At 41.8% G+C, this 21,118-nt stretch overlaps 1 protein-coding gene across 1 annotated transcript in view; it reads right to left on the reverse strand.

Moving 5' to 3' along the window:
* AKIRIN2 (akirin 2) overlaps positions 1-18,963 on the reverse strand; it is a 28,585-nt gene extending 9,622 nt beyond the window's left edge. The window contains exon 1 of the mRNA XM_002817124.6: positions 16,880-18,963. Coding sequence (XP_002817170.1) covers positions 16,880-17,114 — 235 coding nt within the window. The 5' untranslated portion in view covers positions 17,115-18,963. The remainder of the gene's footprint in view (positions 1-16,879) is intronic.
* Between the last annotated feature and the right edge of the window lie 2,155 nt (positions 18,964-21,118).

The following is a 21,118-nucleotide window of genomic DNA, read 5'->3' on the forward strand; positions in this document are numbered from 1 at the left end:
CACCACTATCACCACTCCCCCCATACAGTCCACCAACACTCATCTGCTATTACTACATAGTTTTGCCTTCTCTAGAATTTCACATAAATGGAATCATAAAGAGTATAGACTTTTATGTCTGAACTACTTTCACTCAGCAAAATGCTTTTGAGATTCATATATGTTGCATGAATCAGAAATTCCTTTTTATTGGTGAGTATTCCATCGTATGTATGTATATATACACACACAGCTAGCCTTTCTCCTGTTAATGGACATTTAGACTGTTTCCAATATGGGACTATTACGAATATTCAAGTACCAGTCTTTGGTGGACATGTTCTCATTTCTCTTGGATAAATACCTAGGAGTGGGAATGGGCTGCCTAATCATATGGCAAATGAAGGGTTTATTTTGTTCTTACAAAATAAAATAGCTAAACCATTTTTCAGAGTGATTTTGTCATTTTGCATTCCTACCATAAAAGTATTACAGCTCCAGCTGTTCCACATCCTTGCCAACACTTGATATTGTCAGCTAAAGAGCTGAAGAATTTTTAATACTATTGCCTGCATTGCTTTTTACATCTAATATGATGCAACTATGTCATCTAAGCCACACTGTGCCCTCAAATGCTCTAATACTGGGAACATGTGATCAACAATGTTATGCAGTGAAGGGTCCAATTTAACTTGGCCAAGATCTCAACCGCACAAGTAGCAAACAGCTAACTGCAACAGCCTCAAGCTCAATTTATTTCAGTTCAGGGATATAAACAGTCTTGAAGCTGATAACTCAAGAAATTTCCTCAGATTCAATATTCTACAACTACATTGCTAAGCTCAATCTAGATACTTGGCTAACCTGAGTTGCTTTCATACCAGGTAGGTAAAGGCCTTCCATATATCAGTCAAGTACTTGTCTACTTATAGTCTTAAGCTACTTAGATCTGGCCATCTCTTATCAAACCAGCAAGTTAATATTTTATCCAAGGTACACATAATATCTGACATTGTCTTGCCAACACAATTTATAGTTCATTAAAGAAAAAAAAAAGTCCAACCTTCACTTGTATTATCAGTTGCATATTCCAGTTTTAATCATATGCCTTCCTATTTGGCTTATGAGGCATAGACTGAATTTGCAGCAACCATTTAGAGCAAAATATCTAGAGTTATCTTCAAGACAAGCTACAGCACACAAATGGCTATATATTCTTTTTCTAAATCCTAAAAACTACCTTACTCTTTTACCATAAAATACTGCTAAATGGAAGTCATTATTGGCAAGTTCTACGACTCATAGCATTTTCATTCTCAAACCTAGTACATGACACTAAAATTGCTAATAAAATTCTCCTTAGCAGCTAGGCGGTATCAACAGGTCAGCACCTATTCCTTTGGAATATTTTTAACAACAAATTAGGAGGCCGGAAGCAGTGGCTCACACCTTTAATCCCAGCACTTTGGGAGGCCGAGGCAGGAGGATCACTTGAGGTCAGGAGTTTGAGACCAGCCTGGCCAACAGAGTGAAACCCCATCTCTACTAAAAATATAAAAATTAGCTGGGTGTGGTGGTGGGCCCCTGTAATCCCAGCTACTTAGGAGGCAGAGGCAGAATTGCTTGAACTCGGGAAGAGGTTGCAGTGAGCTGAGATCATGCCACTGCACTGCAGCTTGGGCAACAAGAATGAAAACTCCATCTCAAAAAAATAAATAAATAAGGTAAATGTGGAAAGAAAAGTCATCTTTTTAGTTGCCACTGATTACTTAAGAAATGCTGGACACCATGAATAAGGTCAACAATATAAACAGGAGAAAGCAGTTATGGGATAAAAAGCATAATGGAATTGATGGGGGCAAGACAAACAGCATCAAGATAAGACTGAGCAAAGGGAAGAACATGGAATTAGAAGCAACTAAAAATAAGTTTAAGGAGAACCACAAAGGAAGGAAGGTGGGGTGTCAAAATATCTTTCTAGGGTCCATAAATTTAAGTTCTAAAAATCTGACATGTGAAACTAGAAACTTCTGCTCCAGACCCATAAAGATTTACTATTTTCCTCCAGACATCATTACTAGATCAAACATTAAGTTTTCGCGAACAGTTTTAAGTTTAGGTGTATGGGGCCCCTCTGTATCATTTTATAGATGAATACCATTTATTTCTCCATGGAATATCTTTGGAAAACACAAAATGAAAGTGGACCTAGAAAGACAATTCAAACAATGGAATTGAAAAAGAAATCTTGGGGCCAGGCGCAGTAGTTCATGCCTGTAATTCCAGCACTTTGGAAGGCCAAGGAAGGCAGATCACCTGAGGTCAGGAGTTCGAGATCAGGCTGGCCAACATGAAACCCTGTCCCTACTAAAAATACAAAAATTAGCCAGGCATGGTGGTGGGCGCCTGTAATCCTAGCTACTCGGGAGACTAAAGCAGGAGAATTGCTTGAACATGGGAGGCGGAGGTTGCAGTGAACTGAGATTGCACCACTGCACTCCAGCCAGGCCACAGAGCAAGACTTAAGACTCAAAAAAAAAAAAAAAAAAAGTTCTTGAAAGTCTGCCAGTTCTAGTCAGGAACACAAATGACATGGAAACCTGTACATAATTAAGAAAACTTAAGACACACTGTTCCAAAATAACAGAGCAATGTACAGTTCTGAACTACATACTAGATACTGTCATGACTACTTTCTAAATTAAAACACACAACTTGGGCAGGGTGTGGTGGCTCACACCTGTAATCCCAGCACTTTGGGTGGCTAAGGTGGGCAGATCACCTGAGGTTGGGAGTTCGAGACCAGCCTGACCAACTCCGAGAAACCCTGTCTCTACTAAAAATACAAAATTAGCCATTGCACTCCAGCCTGGGCAACAAGAGCAAAATTCCGTTTCAAAAAAAAAAAAAAACACAACTTGGAGTTGCTATGGAGACCCATCTTTATTAATTGGCTATTTTCCCAGGATCGTCTCTTCAGAAACTAAAACAGTTATGTTCTCCTTGATGGAATCTTAAGGACAATATTCTTATCCAACCAAGAGCTATTGGACTATAAAGAATGAGCTGATACCATTTTAAATTCACTTTAAAATACTATTATTTCACTGGTACATATAGCCAATGATTACTTATTTGAAAGAAATGACTCAATTTGTTAAAACTCTGCAGGTAAATGTAAGTTTTACACCTCCAGCTTATATTACACTAAGGGGATACATTAACCTTGTTGCTATTGTTATGTAGCTCTTAACTACTTTTAAGTATTTTCTCAAATAACTTAAAAGCTATCAAAACAGAGTAATAACAAAGAAAGCATGGCTGCACGCGGTGGCTCATGCAAGGCCGAGGCAGGAGGATCACTTGAGGACCGGAGTTGACGAGCCTGAGCAACAAAGCGAAAACTCTATCTCTACCAAACATAAAAAATAAAATTAGCCAGGTGCGGTGGCTTGCCCCTGTAGTCCCCAGCTACTGGCAAAATGAGGTAGAAAGATAGTTTGATCCCAGGAGTGCCAGGCTACAGTAAGCTACAATAGCGCCACTGCACTCCAGCCTGGGCAAGAGTGAGACCTTGAGGTTTTTTTTCTTGTTTTTGTGGGGGGACAGAGTCTCGCCCGGTTGCCCAGGCTGTAGTGCAATGGTGTGATCTCAGCTCACTGTAACCTCCACCTCCTGGGTTCAAGAGATTCTTCTGCCTCAGCCTCCAGAGTAGCTGGGATTACAGGTGCCTGCCACCACGCCCAGCTTATTTTTGTATTTTTAGTAGAGACAGAGTTTCACCAGGTTGGCCAGGCTCGTCTCGAATTCCTGACCTCAGGTGATCCTCCCGCCTCAGTCTCCCAAAATGCTGGGATTACAGGCATGATCCATTGCGCCTGGCAAGACCGTCTTTAAAAAACTAAAAAAAAAAAGCCAGGCACGGTGGCTCACGCCTGTAATCCCAGCACTTTGGGAGGCCAAGGCAGGCAGATCACCTGAGGTAGGGAGTTAAAGATCAGCCTGACCAACATGGAGAAACCCTGTCTCTACTAAAAATACAAAAAAAATTAGCCAAGCATGCTGGCATGTGCCTGTAATCCTAGCTACCCGGGAGGCTGAGGTAGGAGAATCACTTGAACCCGGGGGGAGGTGCAGGTTGCAGCGAGCCGAGATTAAGCCATTGCACTCCAGCCTGAGCAACAAGAGCGAAACTCCGTCTCCACAAAAAAACCAAACAAACAAAAAAACCACGCATTAAATGGAGAAGAAGGGGAAATTGAACTGCCCCAAATCCAAAACCCAACATGTGCATGCTACAGAAACATTTGGTTCCAAGGCAAAAGGTTCAGCTTCTATTCCAATTAACCAGAGCCACAGGGGCAATGTAATGTGTATTTACCTGCAGGGTTTTAACAAACTGAGTAATTTACTTCAAATAAGTAGCACTAGCTATACAGTACCAGTGAAATGAAAGAATTTGACCTTGTAGTGATTCTAGTTGTTCCTCCTCCTGTAGGGAAGATAAACAAATGCCTTTTATACAGTTAAATATTATGTAAGTAAAAATGTAGAACCTAAGCCAGCTTGCAGAGACTGAGAAGGCAGACTCTTTGAGGACTCCAGTACAGCACCATCAAGCTGAAGAACAAAACGATCTCCTATGACAACTTGTTCAGGCACCCCCCCAAAAAATTAGCATACCCGGGCCAGGCACGCTGGCTCATGCCTATAATCCCAGCACTTTGGGAAGCCGAGGCGGGTGGATCACCTGAGGTCAAGAGTTCGAGACCTGCCTGGCCAACATGGCGAAACCCCATCTCTACTAAAAATACAAAAAAATTAGCCAGGCAAGGTGGTGCATGCCTGTAATCCCAATCACTTAAACCTAGGAGGCAGAGGTTGCAGTTAGCCGAGATAGTGCCACTGCACTCCAGCCTGGGCAACAGAGTGAGACTCGGTCTCAAACAAAAAAAGCATACCTGGAACCAGGATTTGCAAAACTGATGACTAACAGGCCAAATTCAGCCCCATGGACATGATTTTCTTAAAAACATGTTAATTTGTGGCCATTTAAAAACTGGGTGGTTTTACATATAAAGTCAGACTTCTGACTACTCTTGGGAAAACCAGATAACACAGCAAATCTCAGCTGAAGATTCAAAGTGACTGTTACCTTTTGGGCCTAAGTTCTCAAGTGCTTCTACAATTTTAATGCACACACAGATTACCTCCAGATCTTGTTAAAATGTAGACTCTGAAGGGTGGAGCTTAAGATTCTACATTCCTTATGAGGTGATGCTGCTGGTAAGGACTGGAATTCACTAGTTCCCTCCTAGTTTACTTTAAATCATTTATACGTCTGGAACTATGCGTACTTAAAGTTTCTAGCCCCTGCTTAAAATAACTCTCTTGGCCACGGGCAGTGGCTCACGCCTGTAACCCCAGCACTTTGGGAGGCCAAGGCAGGTGGTCACTTGAGGTCAGGAGTTGGAGACCAGCCTGGCCAACATGGTGAAACCCTGTCTCTACTAAAACTACAAAAAAAATTAGCTGAGCATGGTGGCGGACGCCTGTAATCCCAGCTACTTGGGAGGCTGAGAATCGCTTGAGCTTGGGAGGCAGAGGTTTCAGTAAGCTGAGATGACGCCATTGAACTCCAGCCTGGGCAACAATAGCGAAACTCCATCTCAAAAAAAAAACCAAAAAACAAAAAAAACAACTCTTAATTGAATATTTTTTAAAAAGTGATTGGTTTACTATTGGACATACTAGGGAGTGGAGAGGAAGGAAAGGAACACATTAGCAGCAAGGTTATTACAAGTAGGAAAATACCTAAGCTAACTTAAAATCATTTTGCCACCCTCACCTGAATGCTTTTTGCAGTTTTAAGTTCATTGCTTCTCAGCCTTTTGGCTAAGATCAAATGTAATTCTAAGTTAGACATACCCCTCCCGTAGGAGGAAAATATTCTGCAAATTAATTTAACTTGATTGGACCTACTTAGGAAAACTCATTACATGACATTAACCTATATACAATGATTATTTCATCTCTCCTAATACACTTTAAAAAAGGAAATTCATATTCGTCATTATGTGACTGATGATGAAGCAATTCATTTACTTTACCAACATGACCACTTATTAAAAAGAGGAATTAAGACCACCTCTCAGGCCAGGCATGGTCACTCATGCCAGTAATCCCAGCACTTTGGGAGGCCAAGGTGGGCAGATGGCTTGAAGTCAGGAGTTCAAGACCAGTCTGGCCAACATGGTGAAACCCTATCTCTACTAAAAATACAAAAGTTAGCCGGGCATAATGGCAGGCACCTGTAATCCCAGCTACTAGGGAAGCTGAGGCAGGAGAATCACTTGAACCCAGGAGATGGAGGTTGCAGTGAGCGGAGACTGCACCACTGCACTCCAGCCTGGGCAACAGAGTGAGACGGTTTCAACAACAACAACAACAAAAAGACCACCTCTCACACCATTAGACACTGATTAGAAGTCCACATACATCTCTTATTTATCCCATGTATTTTGTAAATTAGTTGTGAACATTTAAAAGTCGATAGATTTCACAAAAATTCTGACTTCTAGTGGTGGAGGGAAGGCGCTACCAAGATCTGACGATAAAAAGGTCCAAATTAGGCTGGGCGTGGTGGCTTACACCTGTAATCCCGGCACTCTGGAGGCCAAGGTGGGCAGATCACTTGAAGCTAGGAGTTGGAGACCAGCCTGGCCAACATGGTGAAACTGTCTCTACTAAAAATACAAAAATTAGCTGGGCATGGTGATACACATCTGTAATCCCAGCTACTTGGGTGGCTGAGGCAGGAGAATTGCTTGAACCCAGGAGGCAGAGGTTGCAGTGAGCCGAGATCGCACCACTGCACTCCAGCCTGGGAAACAGGGCAAAACCTCATCTTTAAAAAAAAAAAAAAAAAAGTCCAAATTTCCCATGGCTGGAACTAAAGAGGAACTGTTTGAACCAATTGAAGATACAAATTAAAGAGACATCCGTAAATCGAAACTGAAGTCAGGAGCAGGCATGTGACTGCTTAGGGAGCTATTAAGTGAGATAAGCATGGAGCTAAAGCTAGAACTAAAGAACTGCAAGGTTTAATGCCCAGGTAAAGACAAGAAGAACAGCTAGGGAGTAGAGGGAAATTGTAGTCAAAGGAGAAAAAGGCATTTCAAAAAGAAAGGAGTGTGCCAGCAGGCAGAACGCTGAAAGAAAGGTCAAATAAAAGGAGGACTGATTGAGTGTCATGGAAGCCATTGATGACCTGACAGGAGCTGCTTGAGGCATGTCAGGAATTGAGAACTGAAGAAATGGAAGCAAACAGACTATTTGAAAGCTCTTTGAATTTGATTTTGAAGTGGAGGAAATCTGGAAGATAGCTGGAGGAAAATGAGTATGTTTTGTTCTTTTACTTTCTCATGGAAGGCTTGGGAATATATAAAGCCAAAAGCAAAGATCCATTTGAGAGAAGAAATAGGGAATAATCAAGAGGATAAAGTTACTCTGGAGAAAAGTGGAATCTTTCCCTCACTATATACAGTGCTTTAATAATTGTTTAATCCTCGATGATACTAAAACAGGACAGGCTCAAATGTCAGTAGTGCTGGTACTAAAAACAATGAAAAAACTGTGACTTGATGGCAACTCTTTTGTAGAAGGCAGGCTTATTCACTGACAGGCAAACTTGCTGGTCAGTAAAAGTCCCATTTGAGGTTGCCTTCTTGAGACCATTTCCATCACTTGGCCAGTAAATGCTCTTAATTCTCACAACAACCCTAAGAGGCATATGCTACTATCACCATGTGCACATTTCCTGAGATGAGAAAAATGAGGCTCTACTTCAGTGTCTTCTGAAATGTCACACGGCCTGAACATGGCAGAGCCAGGTTTGACCTCAAGGCCCAAGTTCTTAACATCTACTACCCTCTCCAGTAGTATATTACTACACTTAATCAAAATTCTATTAGTATCTAATGTTAAAATAAATCACAATGGGCTCGGCACGGTGGCTCATGCCTGTAATCCCAGCACTTTGGGAGACAGAGGTGGGCAGATCACCTGAGGTCAGGAGTTCAAGACCAGCTTGGCCAACATGGCAAAACCCTGTCTCTACTAAAAATACAAAAATTAGCTGGGTGTGGCGGCACACGCCTGTAATCCCCGCTACTCAGAAGGCTAAGGCAGGAGAATTGCTTGAACCCAGGAGGCAGACTGCAGTGAGCCGAGATCATGCCACTGCACTCCAGCCTGGGCGACAGAGTAAGACTCTTGTCTCAAAAATAAATATCACAATGAGGAAAGTTAATTTTTAGAAAACAGGAGTTAGAATAGAGACATCACTACTATGCATAATTTATACTTTCATACACTGAAACTTCAAAAAATGGGATTGTCAAGAAGGCAATAACCAGTCGGGCACGGTGGCTCACGCCTGTAATCCCAGCACTTTGGGAGGCTGTGGTGGTCGGATCAACGAGGTCAGGAGATCAAGACCACCCTAGCTAACATGGTGAAACCTGATCTCTACTAAAAATACAAAAAAGTAGCCGGGTATGATGGTGGGCGTCTGTGATCCCAGCTACTCGGGAGGCTGAGGCAGGAGAATCACTTGAACCCAGAAGGCGGAGGTTGCAGTGAGCGGAGATTGCGCCACTGCACTCCAACCTGGGTGACAGAGTGAGATTCCATCTCAAAAAAAGAAAAAGGCAATAACCAAAATGAAGCATAACTCTCATCTAATGAGACCCCTGAACAGCAATCACTAGCTATAAAAAAAAATTGTAACACCCCTTCATGTTACTCCAGAAATGTATATAAGGGATGTTTCAAGAGTCTAAAATGCCTCATCTTAGGACAGGTATTTATACCTAACCAGCATGCTTTATTGGTGTTTTAAAAGTTAAGAAATGGCCGGGCGCGGTGGCTCACGCCTGTAATCCCAGCACTGTGGCAGGCCCAGGCGGGCGGATCACGAGGTCAGGAGTTCAAGATCAGCCTGACCAACATGGTGAAACCCTGTGTCTACTAAAAATACAATTAGCCAGGCATGGCAGTGCGCACCTGTAATCCCAGCTACTCAGGAGGCTAAGGCAGGTGAATCACTTGAACCCGGGAGGCAGAGGTTGCAGTGAGCAGAGACCGCGCCACTGCACTCCAGCCTGGGCGACAGACCATGACTCTGTCTCAAAAAAAAAAAAAAGTGAAGAATCATTCCAAGTTGATAGGTATTTCCACACATGTACAACTAATTACAATGCCAGGCTCTGATAATGCACTATTTTACCCTGGGCTACGAAAGATTGTCACAGTGAGCATCAAGTCCCCCTCTCTATCATAGCAACTAAAATCTTCTATACTTTAAATCAAGTATACCACTTAGAAAAGTTCTTCTAGGTAATCATATTTTATTAGGAGGAACAAGGCAATCTCCTATCATAATTAAAAGGCACAGTTCAGGGGGACAGTAATGTTTGAAAAATTGGCTTTCTTCAAACTTCACTGTACATTCTACTCTTCATTTACTAATCAGTTCGACAAAAAGAAACAAAAGAAAAATCCAAGTCCCTCTCTCAAACCATTTCATCTAGTTTGATTTTTTTGAGGGAGTTTTATAAGAATTAACATTAACAGAAATGAAAATGAATGCTAACCAAAGTGAGAATACACATCATATACTGACACAATTTCAGAAACTTAGTAAACAAGCCTTAACACCTTAAGGAAAAAAAACTGTTTCAAAAGTGATTTAATCAGTAAACCAATTTCAATATTTAGGCTATCAAAGGGGAAATGAATACTAATGTGGAAAAATGTTAATAAGAAATGAAAATAGGTATACTGATAAAGCATAAAGTGCTAGTTAATAAAGTATCAACAGTGGCTGCTCTATCATCAGTCTCTCAAGAGAGACTCTTATTCTTCTTTGCCTAGCCAGTGCAGTATCTAGAACTCAAATGAGTTTCATAAGGGTTTGAACAAGTGACTTCTAGAAGAATTTAAATGTTTTAATAATGTTAAGAAATCCAGGTACATCAAAAGACCTAAAAAGTCAAATCCAGAAGTTGTATTTAATGGAAAGATTACAATGTTAATAAAATCACAACAGCCACTAGCACATCTCAAGATGATCTGCCTATGACACTTGTGACAGATAAAAACTAAAGGGAAAAAAGCTATACCCCAAGACAAACTGAAAGTATATTATTATGAGCTGCTTTCTTAGTGCTAGAAAGTTTACCACCCAACAAAGCCTACCATCACAAGAAATATTACAAAAATTGTTATACTGTAAAATCCTCATCACCAAAAATATTATAAAATCTATTATACTGTAAAATTCTGATTAATAGGCCCAAAATAAATATCAAAGCTGAAAAACTAACATCCACTAGAATTTTAAATTACCTGCAAGGATTCCCTGCTTAATACAGCTACAATATCATCTCATGTGAGAAACTTGCTATAACAAATAATTCAATTTCTTTGGAAATAAATCAGAACTTCTTATTAAAAAGTATTTTCTTCTAAAAATCCTGTGAAACCCTTTAAAATGTTTCTTCCAATGAGCAAATATCTGATAACAGAAAAATTCTTATACATGGGGCTACTTAAAATATTGTAATTCATGTAATCCACGTTTCTCATCATTATCCAGAAAAATGAATAGAGAAATATACTTAAAGTTCCTCAGAAAAGTATTATTCAAAGTCTTAAAACTAATTGCAGTATTTATTACGACTTGTTGGAGTCACATTTTTTGTCAGAAATGTTACACATTATGACAATGTCATAGAACAGTCTAAAAAGAAAATTTGGTACAGAATTACACGGTAAAACTGAAATTACATTTTTTTTCAACCATAGCAACTCTAAGAACCTTGGGAAATGTCAAGACTTAAGATGCCTGATTGTTTTGTATAGGCTTAAATAAATATTTTCTTTCATACCTTTTAAAAAGCAGGCGGTGCTCTCAAAGCAAGAAATTCCCTGTAGTTTCACATATATAGAGAACATTCTTTGAATCAACACTGCTAGGCATAGGGTTAACACAAGGACTACAGGGACTACAAATTGCTGGTTAACTAATTCAGTGATACGTACTTGAGAATACCTACTCCCACTCCTAATACCATTATCTAGTTTCATGAACCAACTATTCAAGAGGCCCAAACTTAACCCATGCTATTACTTCACATTCTTCTTTAACAAAGAGAAGAATCTCTTTTCAAATAGGAAAGATACTCACAACTGGGCACTTCCACTGAAGCTTTTATTCTCAATCTTTCAAAACGAAAGCTTTCTATCACTGTCTTTCTAGGTCTATCAAAACACTTCGCAGAAAAAACCTGCCGGGCACAGTGGCTCAAATCTGTAATCCCAGCACTTTGGGAGGCTGAAGCGGGCAGATTGCTTGAGCCCCAGGAGTTTGAAATCAGCCTGGGTAACATGGTGAAACACCATCTCTACAAAAAAATACAAAAATTAGCTGGGCATGGTGGCACATGCCTGTATCTCCAGGTACTTGAGAGGCTGAGGCAGGGGGATCATTTGAGCCCAGGAAGCAGAGACTGCAGTGAGCCGAGATTGTGCTGCTGCACTCCAGCCTGGGACAGAGCAAGACTGTCTCAGAAAACAAAAACAAAACAAAGACCCGATTAGTATGTACTACATTCTTTTTCCAATAAAGCCATTAAAAAACTGAAGAAATTTATATTATTCTCCTTTACATCTCAGGTTATGTCTCCGTGGCAACCATAGTGACTAGTACCTTCCACACCTAAAGAGGGGCTAACCTCTAATCTAGCCATGTTTAGCCTATGTGTTGCTGTGCTCAAGTTAGGCTTTATTTTCCTACCTTAATAAAAAAGCCGGGAGCTGGGCGCAGTGGCTCACACCTGTAATCCCAGCACTTTGGGAGGCTGAGACGGGCAGATCACGAGGCCAGGAGATCAAGACCATCCTGGCTAATACAGTGAAACCCTGTCTCCACTAAAAATACAAAAAATTAGCCGGGCATGGTGGCGGGCACCTGTAGTCCCAACTACTTGGTAGGCTGAGGCAGGAGAATGGCGTGAACCCGGGAGGCGGAGCTTGCAGTGAGCCGAGACTGCGCCACTGCACTCCAGCCTGGCGGACAGAGTAAGACTCCATCAAAAAAAAAAAAAAAAAGCCGGGAGGCCAGGCGCGGTGGCTCACGCCTGTAATCCCAGCACTTTGGGAGGCTGAAGCAGGTGGATCATGAGGTGAGGAGTTCAAGACCAACCTAACCAACACGGTGAAACCCCATTTCTACTAAAAATACAAAAATTAGCCGGGCATGGTGGTGTGCGCCTGTAATCCCAGCTACTCAGGAGGCTGAGGCAGGAGAATCTCTTGAAACTGGGAGGCGGAGGTTGCTGTGAGCTGAGATTGCGCCACTGCACTCTAGCCTAGGCGACAGAGTGAGACTCCGTCTCAAAACAAACGAACAAAAAAAAAGCTGGTGGCACAGGCTCACACTTATAATCCCAGCACTTTGTGAGGCCAAGGCAGTTGGACCACCTGAAGTCAGGAGTTCAAGACCAGCCGCGCCAACATGGCGAAACCCCATCTCTACTAAAAATACAAAAAAAAAAAATCAGCCAGGTGTGGTGGCGCATGCCTGTAATCCCAGCTACTCCAGAGGCTGAGGCGCGAGAATCGCTTGAACCCAGGAGATGGAGGTTGCAACGAGTTGAGACCATGCCACTGCACTCCAGCCTGGGTAAGACTTTGTCTCAAAAAAAAAAGCTCTATATCAGTAATGAATACAACTGCAGTTTTTAATGGCCATAAACTTACAGGATTCTTAAATGCATAAATCATAGAAATATGCAGTAACTGCAGCTACATACACAGTCCTAAATAGAATATCAGGTTTAGATTCAAAGTACAAAGACCATTAAAAAATTTATTTGCCAAATCCAGTGAGAAACTAGGAGCAACTTAACAGCTGTCTAAATAACCACAAAATATTAAAAAATACTTCTGGCTCAATATAAATGACATCTGAAGAGAGATGCTGCCTCCTCCAACAGACATCTCATTTGTTTGCCTAGAACCATTTATATTTCATTTAAGCCAGCTGGTGTCTCCGTTTGCAGGCATGCATCAATGTCTGGTGAACAATCTATGTTCCTGTAAACCCTTCCCCATTCACAAGCTGCAGTTTCCATTTTTAATGGCAAGTTTCCAGCAAGTACAATGAGTTCTTACAAAGGAACTTAACTCTTCACAGAATTCAATTCCTAAGGCAGATTAATGGTACCAACCCATAAACAATGTGAATTAATGTGCCTAACAAACTCACAAATACGTTAACATTCACAGAAGGGTATCTTCAGACCATTCATTCACTACATAATAATGAAAACAATGTGCTGGATTTGATTGACGGTCTCTTATAATGTTGCAATATTTTGGTTTTATTAAAATTCTTTCTTGGGAATGTCATGACAATCTTTTGGCTAAATGGTAGTATTATGAGACGTTTCAAAAACCAATAGTAAAGCATACTTTGGTTTTCAACTAACTTACCAGGGTAAGTATTGATGCAGCTACTAGAGGCATTCTTTTCACCAACGATATTCAATGCTTCTGCTCCCCCTCCCCTTACTTCCACTGATCACTTTTCCTTTCCCATACCCAGGGGTATCATAAACCTCACTGCTGACACCCCACATGAGGGTAAGCAAACTTTTTCTGTAAACACCAGAGAGCAAATATGGAGTTTTGGGGACAATACACTCTCTGTGACAACTATTAAACTCTGCCATCGTCACCTGCAATGAACAATACTTAAAAAAAAAAAAAAAAAAGAATGAGCACAGCTGTGTTCCAATAAAATTTTATTTATGGACACTGAAATTTGAATTTCACATAATTCTCACGTGTCACAAAATAATTCTTTTGATTCTTTTCCAACCATTTAAAAAATGTAAAGAACATTCTTAGCTCTCAGGCTACACAAAAATATGGCTGTACTTTGTCAACCATCCCTAGACCCTGGACAGCATTTCTGAATTAGTAACACTTAGGTGTCCTAAAAAACAGGTTCGGGATAGCTGTGTGTTAACGAGCCCCTAAAAAATTCATAATGCCAATTAGCATAATAAAGGCTCTAAGTCTTGTGGTTAAGAAAGCAAGCTTAACTTCCGTCAGCTCAGCTAGTCCTTCCTTTTTCCTAGTATTAAGTTGCAACAGTTTGAAAAATATTTAAATAAGAATAGTCAAGTCAAACTTCCTGGGATGACTAAAATGATAGCTAAGGTTTAAAACAGACATCCAAGTTCCTGAAACTAATAAAGCCACAACATGACTTCAGCTATGCCATCAGAAACTGAAAGTATCTAGAGAACAATGATAAAATAAATTGTATACATGCTCTGAAAAAAATTCACTTTAGTACTCTAGTTCTACATTATTTGTATTATATTTGAACTCACAGATGTGAAAGGAAAACAAAGAGTTCTCACAAGTTTGCCAATCTCAATTTGGTAAGCCACTGTCTACTTCCAATCCTAACTACTCATTTTAGTTAATGACAGATGGGTATTTACTCCCATAAAGTTTAAGAATAATCGGTGTTAAAATAGGAAGCTAAAAATCAGGTGCATGAGAAAATTATTTCCAAGTTTAGTAACATGAAAACTGGGAAGCTCTTTGATACGTGCACAACACTGCAGCTCCCATTATGACATTACAAAAAACATACAGGACCATACCCCAAATTGGCCATATAAACACAAAATCAAACTGAATTACATTTAGAATGTCATTCAAAACTACAGTTTAAAAAATGTAATTTTAGCAAGTAAAAACTTCAATTTCAACTTGTTTTCTCAAGTAAACTTTTTACGATAATATTCAAATTAGTTGAAACAACTTTTAGCAGACTCAGAATCAATAAGGATGTGATTTTAGGTTTCAGGATATAATCAAACTTCCAAAGTAGATGTCAAAAAAACCACCTTGAAGAAAATAGCAGTATTTTGGAAAGTGAATGTGAATCTCAATCAGCTGGCTTAAACAATTCCAATAATTCCAGTCGTTTTACTACAACAGTCCAATTAATTTAAACTTGAGATAATGTGGAGCCAATTGTATTAACCAACGCTACAGATATGCCAATGAAAAGTCGTTTACAAAGGATCACAATTCTTTCTGAATAAGTGTGCTTTAAAGGGGAGGAACATGTTATAGCCCCCCACTTGTTCACATACATGCCCAAGATTATTTTGACACTGAGATATAGTACTTTAATTCCCAAACCTAGCACTGTATTAATTCACTCCCTCGACTGAAATTTATTGCTGGTTAGCTACTTAACTTTATTTTGAAATGGCTTTATTAGTTAAGTACACAATCCATTTCAATTTCCAATGATACCATTTCACTAAAAGACAAATTCCAAAAATGTCAACCACTAGTAGCTCATTCTTGACATTGGCTGTTTCCTTTTTTCTTTTTCCCAAAGTAAAGCCTAACAATTAATCAACAAATGCCTTTTCAATCTCATTAAAACAGTTTAGTAAGGTCATTAAATAAATTTATCTAAGAATTTCCATGAAAACTCACCACAACTCTAAGACAGTATGTCCTTAAATTAGACCAAATATTTAATAGCAAAAATGGTAGCTTGCATATTCGAGGGTCACTCCATGGATTTAGAAAATATTTTTAAATGTGACAAAAAAAAAAAAAAACCACTAAAGTCAGTTTCAAATGGAAGTCACCAAATACAGAGGTATATACCTCACTTTTTTAAGCTACTGATAATGAGACATTTAAATCAAGCTATGGAAAGGCTTTGTCTAAAGGGTGATATTATTACTAAAGGCTCACACAGAAATCTTTGCATGCTACACACAAAGGAAACATTTACACTTCTAGTCCACAAAAGCCTATCCTAGGACTGTGCCAGGGGCACACAAGGATTTCAAAGTACAGAAAAAACTGGGCATACATATGCCCTACAAAGCAGCCAAAAGACATTCCCCATAGTCTCTCTCAGGAAATGTTTCAAGATGAAAAGCAAAAGTCTGAAGTCCCTTGGAATCTTGGGTTGATTTCTTCATTATTCTCAAGGCTAGGTTGTTTTCTCCCAGCATACTTTGTTGGGCAAAAATAAAGCATTTCCAAATAAAAGCAACTCCTCAGGCCCAATTTTCAATGCAATATGCTTATTAAAAGTTCAAGATTTCTCAAGGTCTAGACGTATAGTGTGATCATATTACAGTACTCGGGAAGAGCATTTTCTTTGTTGTTGACCCTGCTAGGGAAACAGGTCTTGACTCAGCCAAAGTGGCGTTCTTGTGGGTGATTAATGACAGGCCTAGATCTCGCCCCAGTGACATCCATCCCCCAACCCCCACCCCCACTATACTAAAATCGGCCATGTCTGAACTGGAGGAGGGGCTGTAGCCTCGCCTCAAACCACCCAGTCCCAGAGTTAATAGCTGCAACCAATCGATTACGGCAAGCACACATCCAGATTGGGGTGAAACGTGACCCTTTCGCCTAAATTTACGAATAATATCCCCCTCTCTGATCATTTCCGCTGGGGCTCCAGCGACTACGGAAACAATTCCAATCATTCGGCCCAAAGAAAAAGATGTCCCTGTTCTACCCAATACCGGCAAGGCAAAGCCCCTACCCATCTCCAAACACTATCCCCTCGACATCAGCCCATTTCTATTGTGTCTTATTAGGTCCTCGGGCTACCAGGACCTAGTGAAAAACGTGGCTGCCCTACTACTTTGCTAAGAACAAGAACCACACAGTCCGGCACCCCCACCCCAGGGGCCGCATCCCACGCCCCAGGACCCCTGTTCCCAGTTCTCTCCACTACCCCGGCGGCCGCGGGGCCGGGTCCCACCTGTGGTGAGGCGGGAGGAGACGTCGCCGAAGGGGGATGGTTCCATTCGGAGATACTTCTGCGGCGAGGCGGCCGCAGCGGAGAAGGAGGCGGCGGTGGCCGCGGCCGCCGACAACGGGGAGGCAGCGGCCGAGGTGGGCGCCGACAATGGCGCACATCGCCTCCGCTTCGGGGACGCCGGGCTCAACAGCGGGTCGAAATCCAGAGTCCTTTTCAGAGTGGCTCCGCACGCCATGGCCGGGGGCAGCTGAGGCGCCGGGCTCGGGTGGGGTCGGGGAGGGGTGACGAAAGAAGAGGGCGAGGGAAGGGGTGAAGAGCGGGAACTCGAGGAGAGCCTACTCGACGGGCTCAGGAGCCAAGCGGGTCGCGGAGCGCCGGCTGTGGAAAGGAGAGCCGCTGCCGCCGCTGCCTCCGCGGCAGGGGCAGTGGCCAGGGACGGCCCGGGTGAGAGCGGGAGGGGCGGTGGCGGGCAGAAGCACACGCCAGTCGCGTCAGGGGGGTTCTTCCGCCTCCTCAGGCGCGGCTCCCCCGGGAGAGGCTCCGGCCGCCCCCGCCGTCCGCTCGAGCTTTGCGCCGCGCCTGAGGCGCTTCTGTGCTGAGACTAGATCCTTTTTTGAAGTCGAAAACAGCACCGTGGGGTGTGAGACTGGAACGCGGCTCCTAATACGCCCGAGCACGGTTAGTAGCTTGCGAGCGCCGATCGATGCAGAGAGATTGCGCGGTGGCTGCGGCAGCAGGAGCCCAAGCGAACACGTCCAACCGCTTCCCCCTCCCCCGTAGGACTCTCCCACCCGCCGCCGGCCCCAATATGGCGTCAATAACAACGCCGCCGATTCAAATCCGGCGGCCTCAGAGCGCTTGCGCACGGGGGCGGGCCAAACCGAGGATGCATTTTGGAAGTTGTAGTTTTTAGCTACCGGGAGGAATCGGCTTGAAAGGCGGGAAGGGAGGAGTCACGGAAACTACGACTTCCGTCATGCAAGGCGCGCGATTCCGAGTTCCGGGTTGGAATTTAAATCCCCCTACACAGCTTGAGTGTAAGAGGAACTAAGCAAAAGAGAAAAAAAGAGAAGGTTCTGAGACAGTGGGAGATGGGAAAGCGAACCTGTGGCAAAAGCAGGCTAAGCGACGTAGAAGTCTTTTAAGATTCTCCGCATAGTTGCTCCCACAGTGATTTCAGATCTGGGAAATATAATAAGCCAATCTCTGGTCAAAGTTAGATTAATTTCGGTATCGACAGTACCCAAAACAAGACCTTTCACATGGAGAGGATAGAAGATAATGAGATTATGAAACCTATTTAGGACTGATACTCAGAACAACAGTAATAGTATCAGGTTACAGGATCCTTGATTCAACTCGATGCTTTACCCTTAGCTGCTTCATCCACTAATGAAATTCTATAAAGCCAGCTTTGCTTCTGTAAATGAATAGGATTTGAACGACTTACAGAATCAAATTGTTTTGCGTTGGGTAAAAAGCAAGTGGTATCAGACATTGCATTATTTCTGTTGAATATTGGCGCATATATTGTGAACTTTGGTACAAAACTAATCAAAAGACAGTGAAATGTTTAGGTAATAGATATTGGATGGATCCATTTTGTAAGCGGAGGAGGAAAAAAGTGTTTCTAAAAGTTGTACTTTTAATCACATACCTAAAATAAGAATCAGATACAGCGCTAATTTAGAAAGTGATCTGTGTAGCCAGGCATGGTGGCTCACGCCTGTTATCCCAGCACTTTGGGAGGCCGAGGCAGGCAGATCTTCCTGCGGTCAGGAGTTCGAGACCAGCCTGGTCAACATGGTGAAACTCCGTCTCTACTAAAAATACAAAAATTAGCCGAGCATGGTGGCGCGCGCCTGTAATCCCAGCTACTGGGGAGGCTGAGACAGGAGAATCATTTGAACCCGGGAGGCGGAGGTTGCAGTTAGCCAAGATCAAGCTACTGCACTCCAGCCTAGGTGACAGAGCTAGACTTCGTCTCAAAAAAAAAAAGTGATATATGTAGAAACTATCACCAGTGCAATACGAAACAATTTTGTGAATGCCAACTGTCAAATGATTATAAATACTGATTTCCAATGCTCATTTATTCTTTATTCAGTAACAGATGTTTTATAGCCATTTTGTCTATTATTTTTAAACCATATTTAGAAGTAGTTCAATATATTCTTTTTTATAGACAATTTTGTAGAATTGTCCAGTGCTTCAGAGATCAGCAGTCCTGATCACACTGTGTCAACAAGTAAGCCCTTCTAGTTTTAATTTAGGATATTTGGAAATATCCTAATTTCCTACATTTGGAAAATCTTTTGAAAAAGATAAGCATTTAATGAAACAGGAGCTTAACTAAGATACCTACTAGGTAAATTTCTACTAAATTCTAAACACTTGGTAATATTTTCTGAAATTAATTGCCCATAAGTTATCAAACCTACATTTGAAATGTGATATTGTGAGTTAAATTCCCTATGTTTGAGGGAATTCAAGGACTTCAAAATTCATATGAAGTCCTAACCTCCAGTACCTTAGAATATGACTTTACTTAGGAATAGGATTATTTCAAATGTAATTAGCTAAATGTAGTCGGATGGGCCCCTAATCCAATATGACTGGTATTCTTATAAAAAAAAGGAAATTTGGGCCAGGTGCGGTGGCTCACACTTGTAATCCCAGCACTTTGGGAGGCCGAGGTGGGAGGATCACTTGAGGCCAGGAGTTTGAGGCTAGCCTGGGCAATGATAAGAAACCTCATCTCTACAAAAAATTTTAAAAAATTAACTAGGCATGGTGGTGGACACCTGTGGTCCCAGCTACTCGGGGCAGCTGAGGTGAGAGGATTGCATGAGCCCAGAAGCTCGAGGCTGCAGTAAGCTGTAATCACACCACCACACTCCGGCCAGGGTGACATAGCCATACCCTGTCTCAAAAAAAAAAAAAAGGCCAGGGTGAAGGGGAGACTGGGTGGGGGTGGGAATTTGGACCCAGGCATGGGCCCAAGGGAATTTTGACCCACATGAACATGAACATGAAAATAGAGATTAGGGTGATACTTCTACAAGCCAGGGAATGCCAAAGATTGCCAGCAAAACACCAGAAGCTAGGAGAGAAGTTGTTCTCCCTCACAGTCCTCAGAAGGAACCAACCCTGAAAACACCTTCTCAGAGTTGTATTCTCTAGACCGTGAGACAATAAATTTCTGTAGTTTAAGCCATCCAGTTTGTGGTACTTTGTTATGGCAGCTGTAAGAAACTAATACAGAGAGGATTGTGGTTATCAGGCTATCATTTGAAATATACCAGAATGCCTAGAAAATGAGGAAAGTATTGTTTTGTTTAAGTGTGGAGACAGAGGTCTAAGTTGCCGAGGATGGTCTCAAACTCCTGGCCTCAAGTGATTCTCCCACTAGCATTACAGGCTAGCATTACAGGCTAGCATTACAGCATTAAGTGCTAGCATTGCAGGCCGAGCCACTGCACCCAGCCAGCAAAGTGTTGTTGTACTTAAAGGTGGTGGGGGATATCTGGTAAACTTGATAGTTTAGTCATAATAGTTGCCTGTGTGGTCACTGCTACACAGCATATGTGCAAAAGGCTGTCAAGATTAAACAGTGACAGGGCTGGGGTGCCTCCCCTTCTACTAATGACTCAGGAAGCTACTTCAGAAACTAAAAAGACAAGGAAGACCCTTCCCTATTCACCTATGTCTTTGCTCAGGCTCTCTGCTCCACACTTTTTGCCTGACTACTTATATTTTAAGACTCAAGCCAGGCATTAACTCCTCCAGGAAGCCCTCCCCAGTGTTTCAAAGCCAAGTTAGTTTTATAGCCTCACAGAGAAAGAGACACCTATCTGCATATTTTCATCATTATCCTCACCACATTGCAATAAAATTCTGTTCATGAATCTGCCTCTCCTATCATTGTTAGCTCCTTACCAATAGTATAATACCTTCCACGCTTCAGTAAATGTCCACTGAATATTTCTTAAACATTTTTTATCACACTATCCCCAGTAGCCCACATTATCCTTGTTCCTTTATAGATCTGCTAAAATACTGTAGCAACCCTTTTAGAGTAGAAGGAAGCTGTTGGAAAAAAAAAAAACCTACAAAAGTATTTATTAGGCTAAACTTGAAAATAAAGATAATACTTAAAAGCCGTAAGTCATGACATAGTATATTTTACTTTTATTTTTTAGAGACAGGGACTTGGTCTGTCACCCAGGCTGGAGTGCA

The sequence above is a fragment of the Pongo abelii genome, chromosome 5, assembly GCF_028885655.2.
Source record: "Pongo abelii isolate AG06213 chromosome 5, NHGRI_mPonAbe1-v2.0_pri, whole genome shotgun sequence".
NCBI classification, from domain to species: Eukaryota; Metazoa; Chordata; class Mammalia; order Primates; family Hominidae; genus Pongo; species Pongo abelii.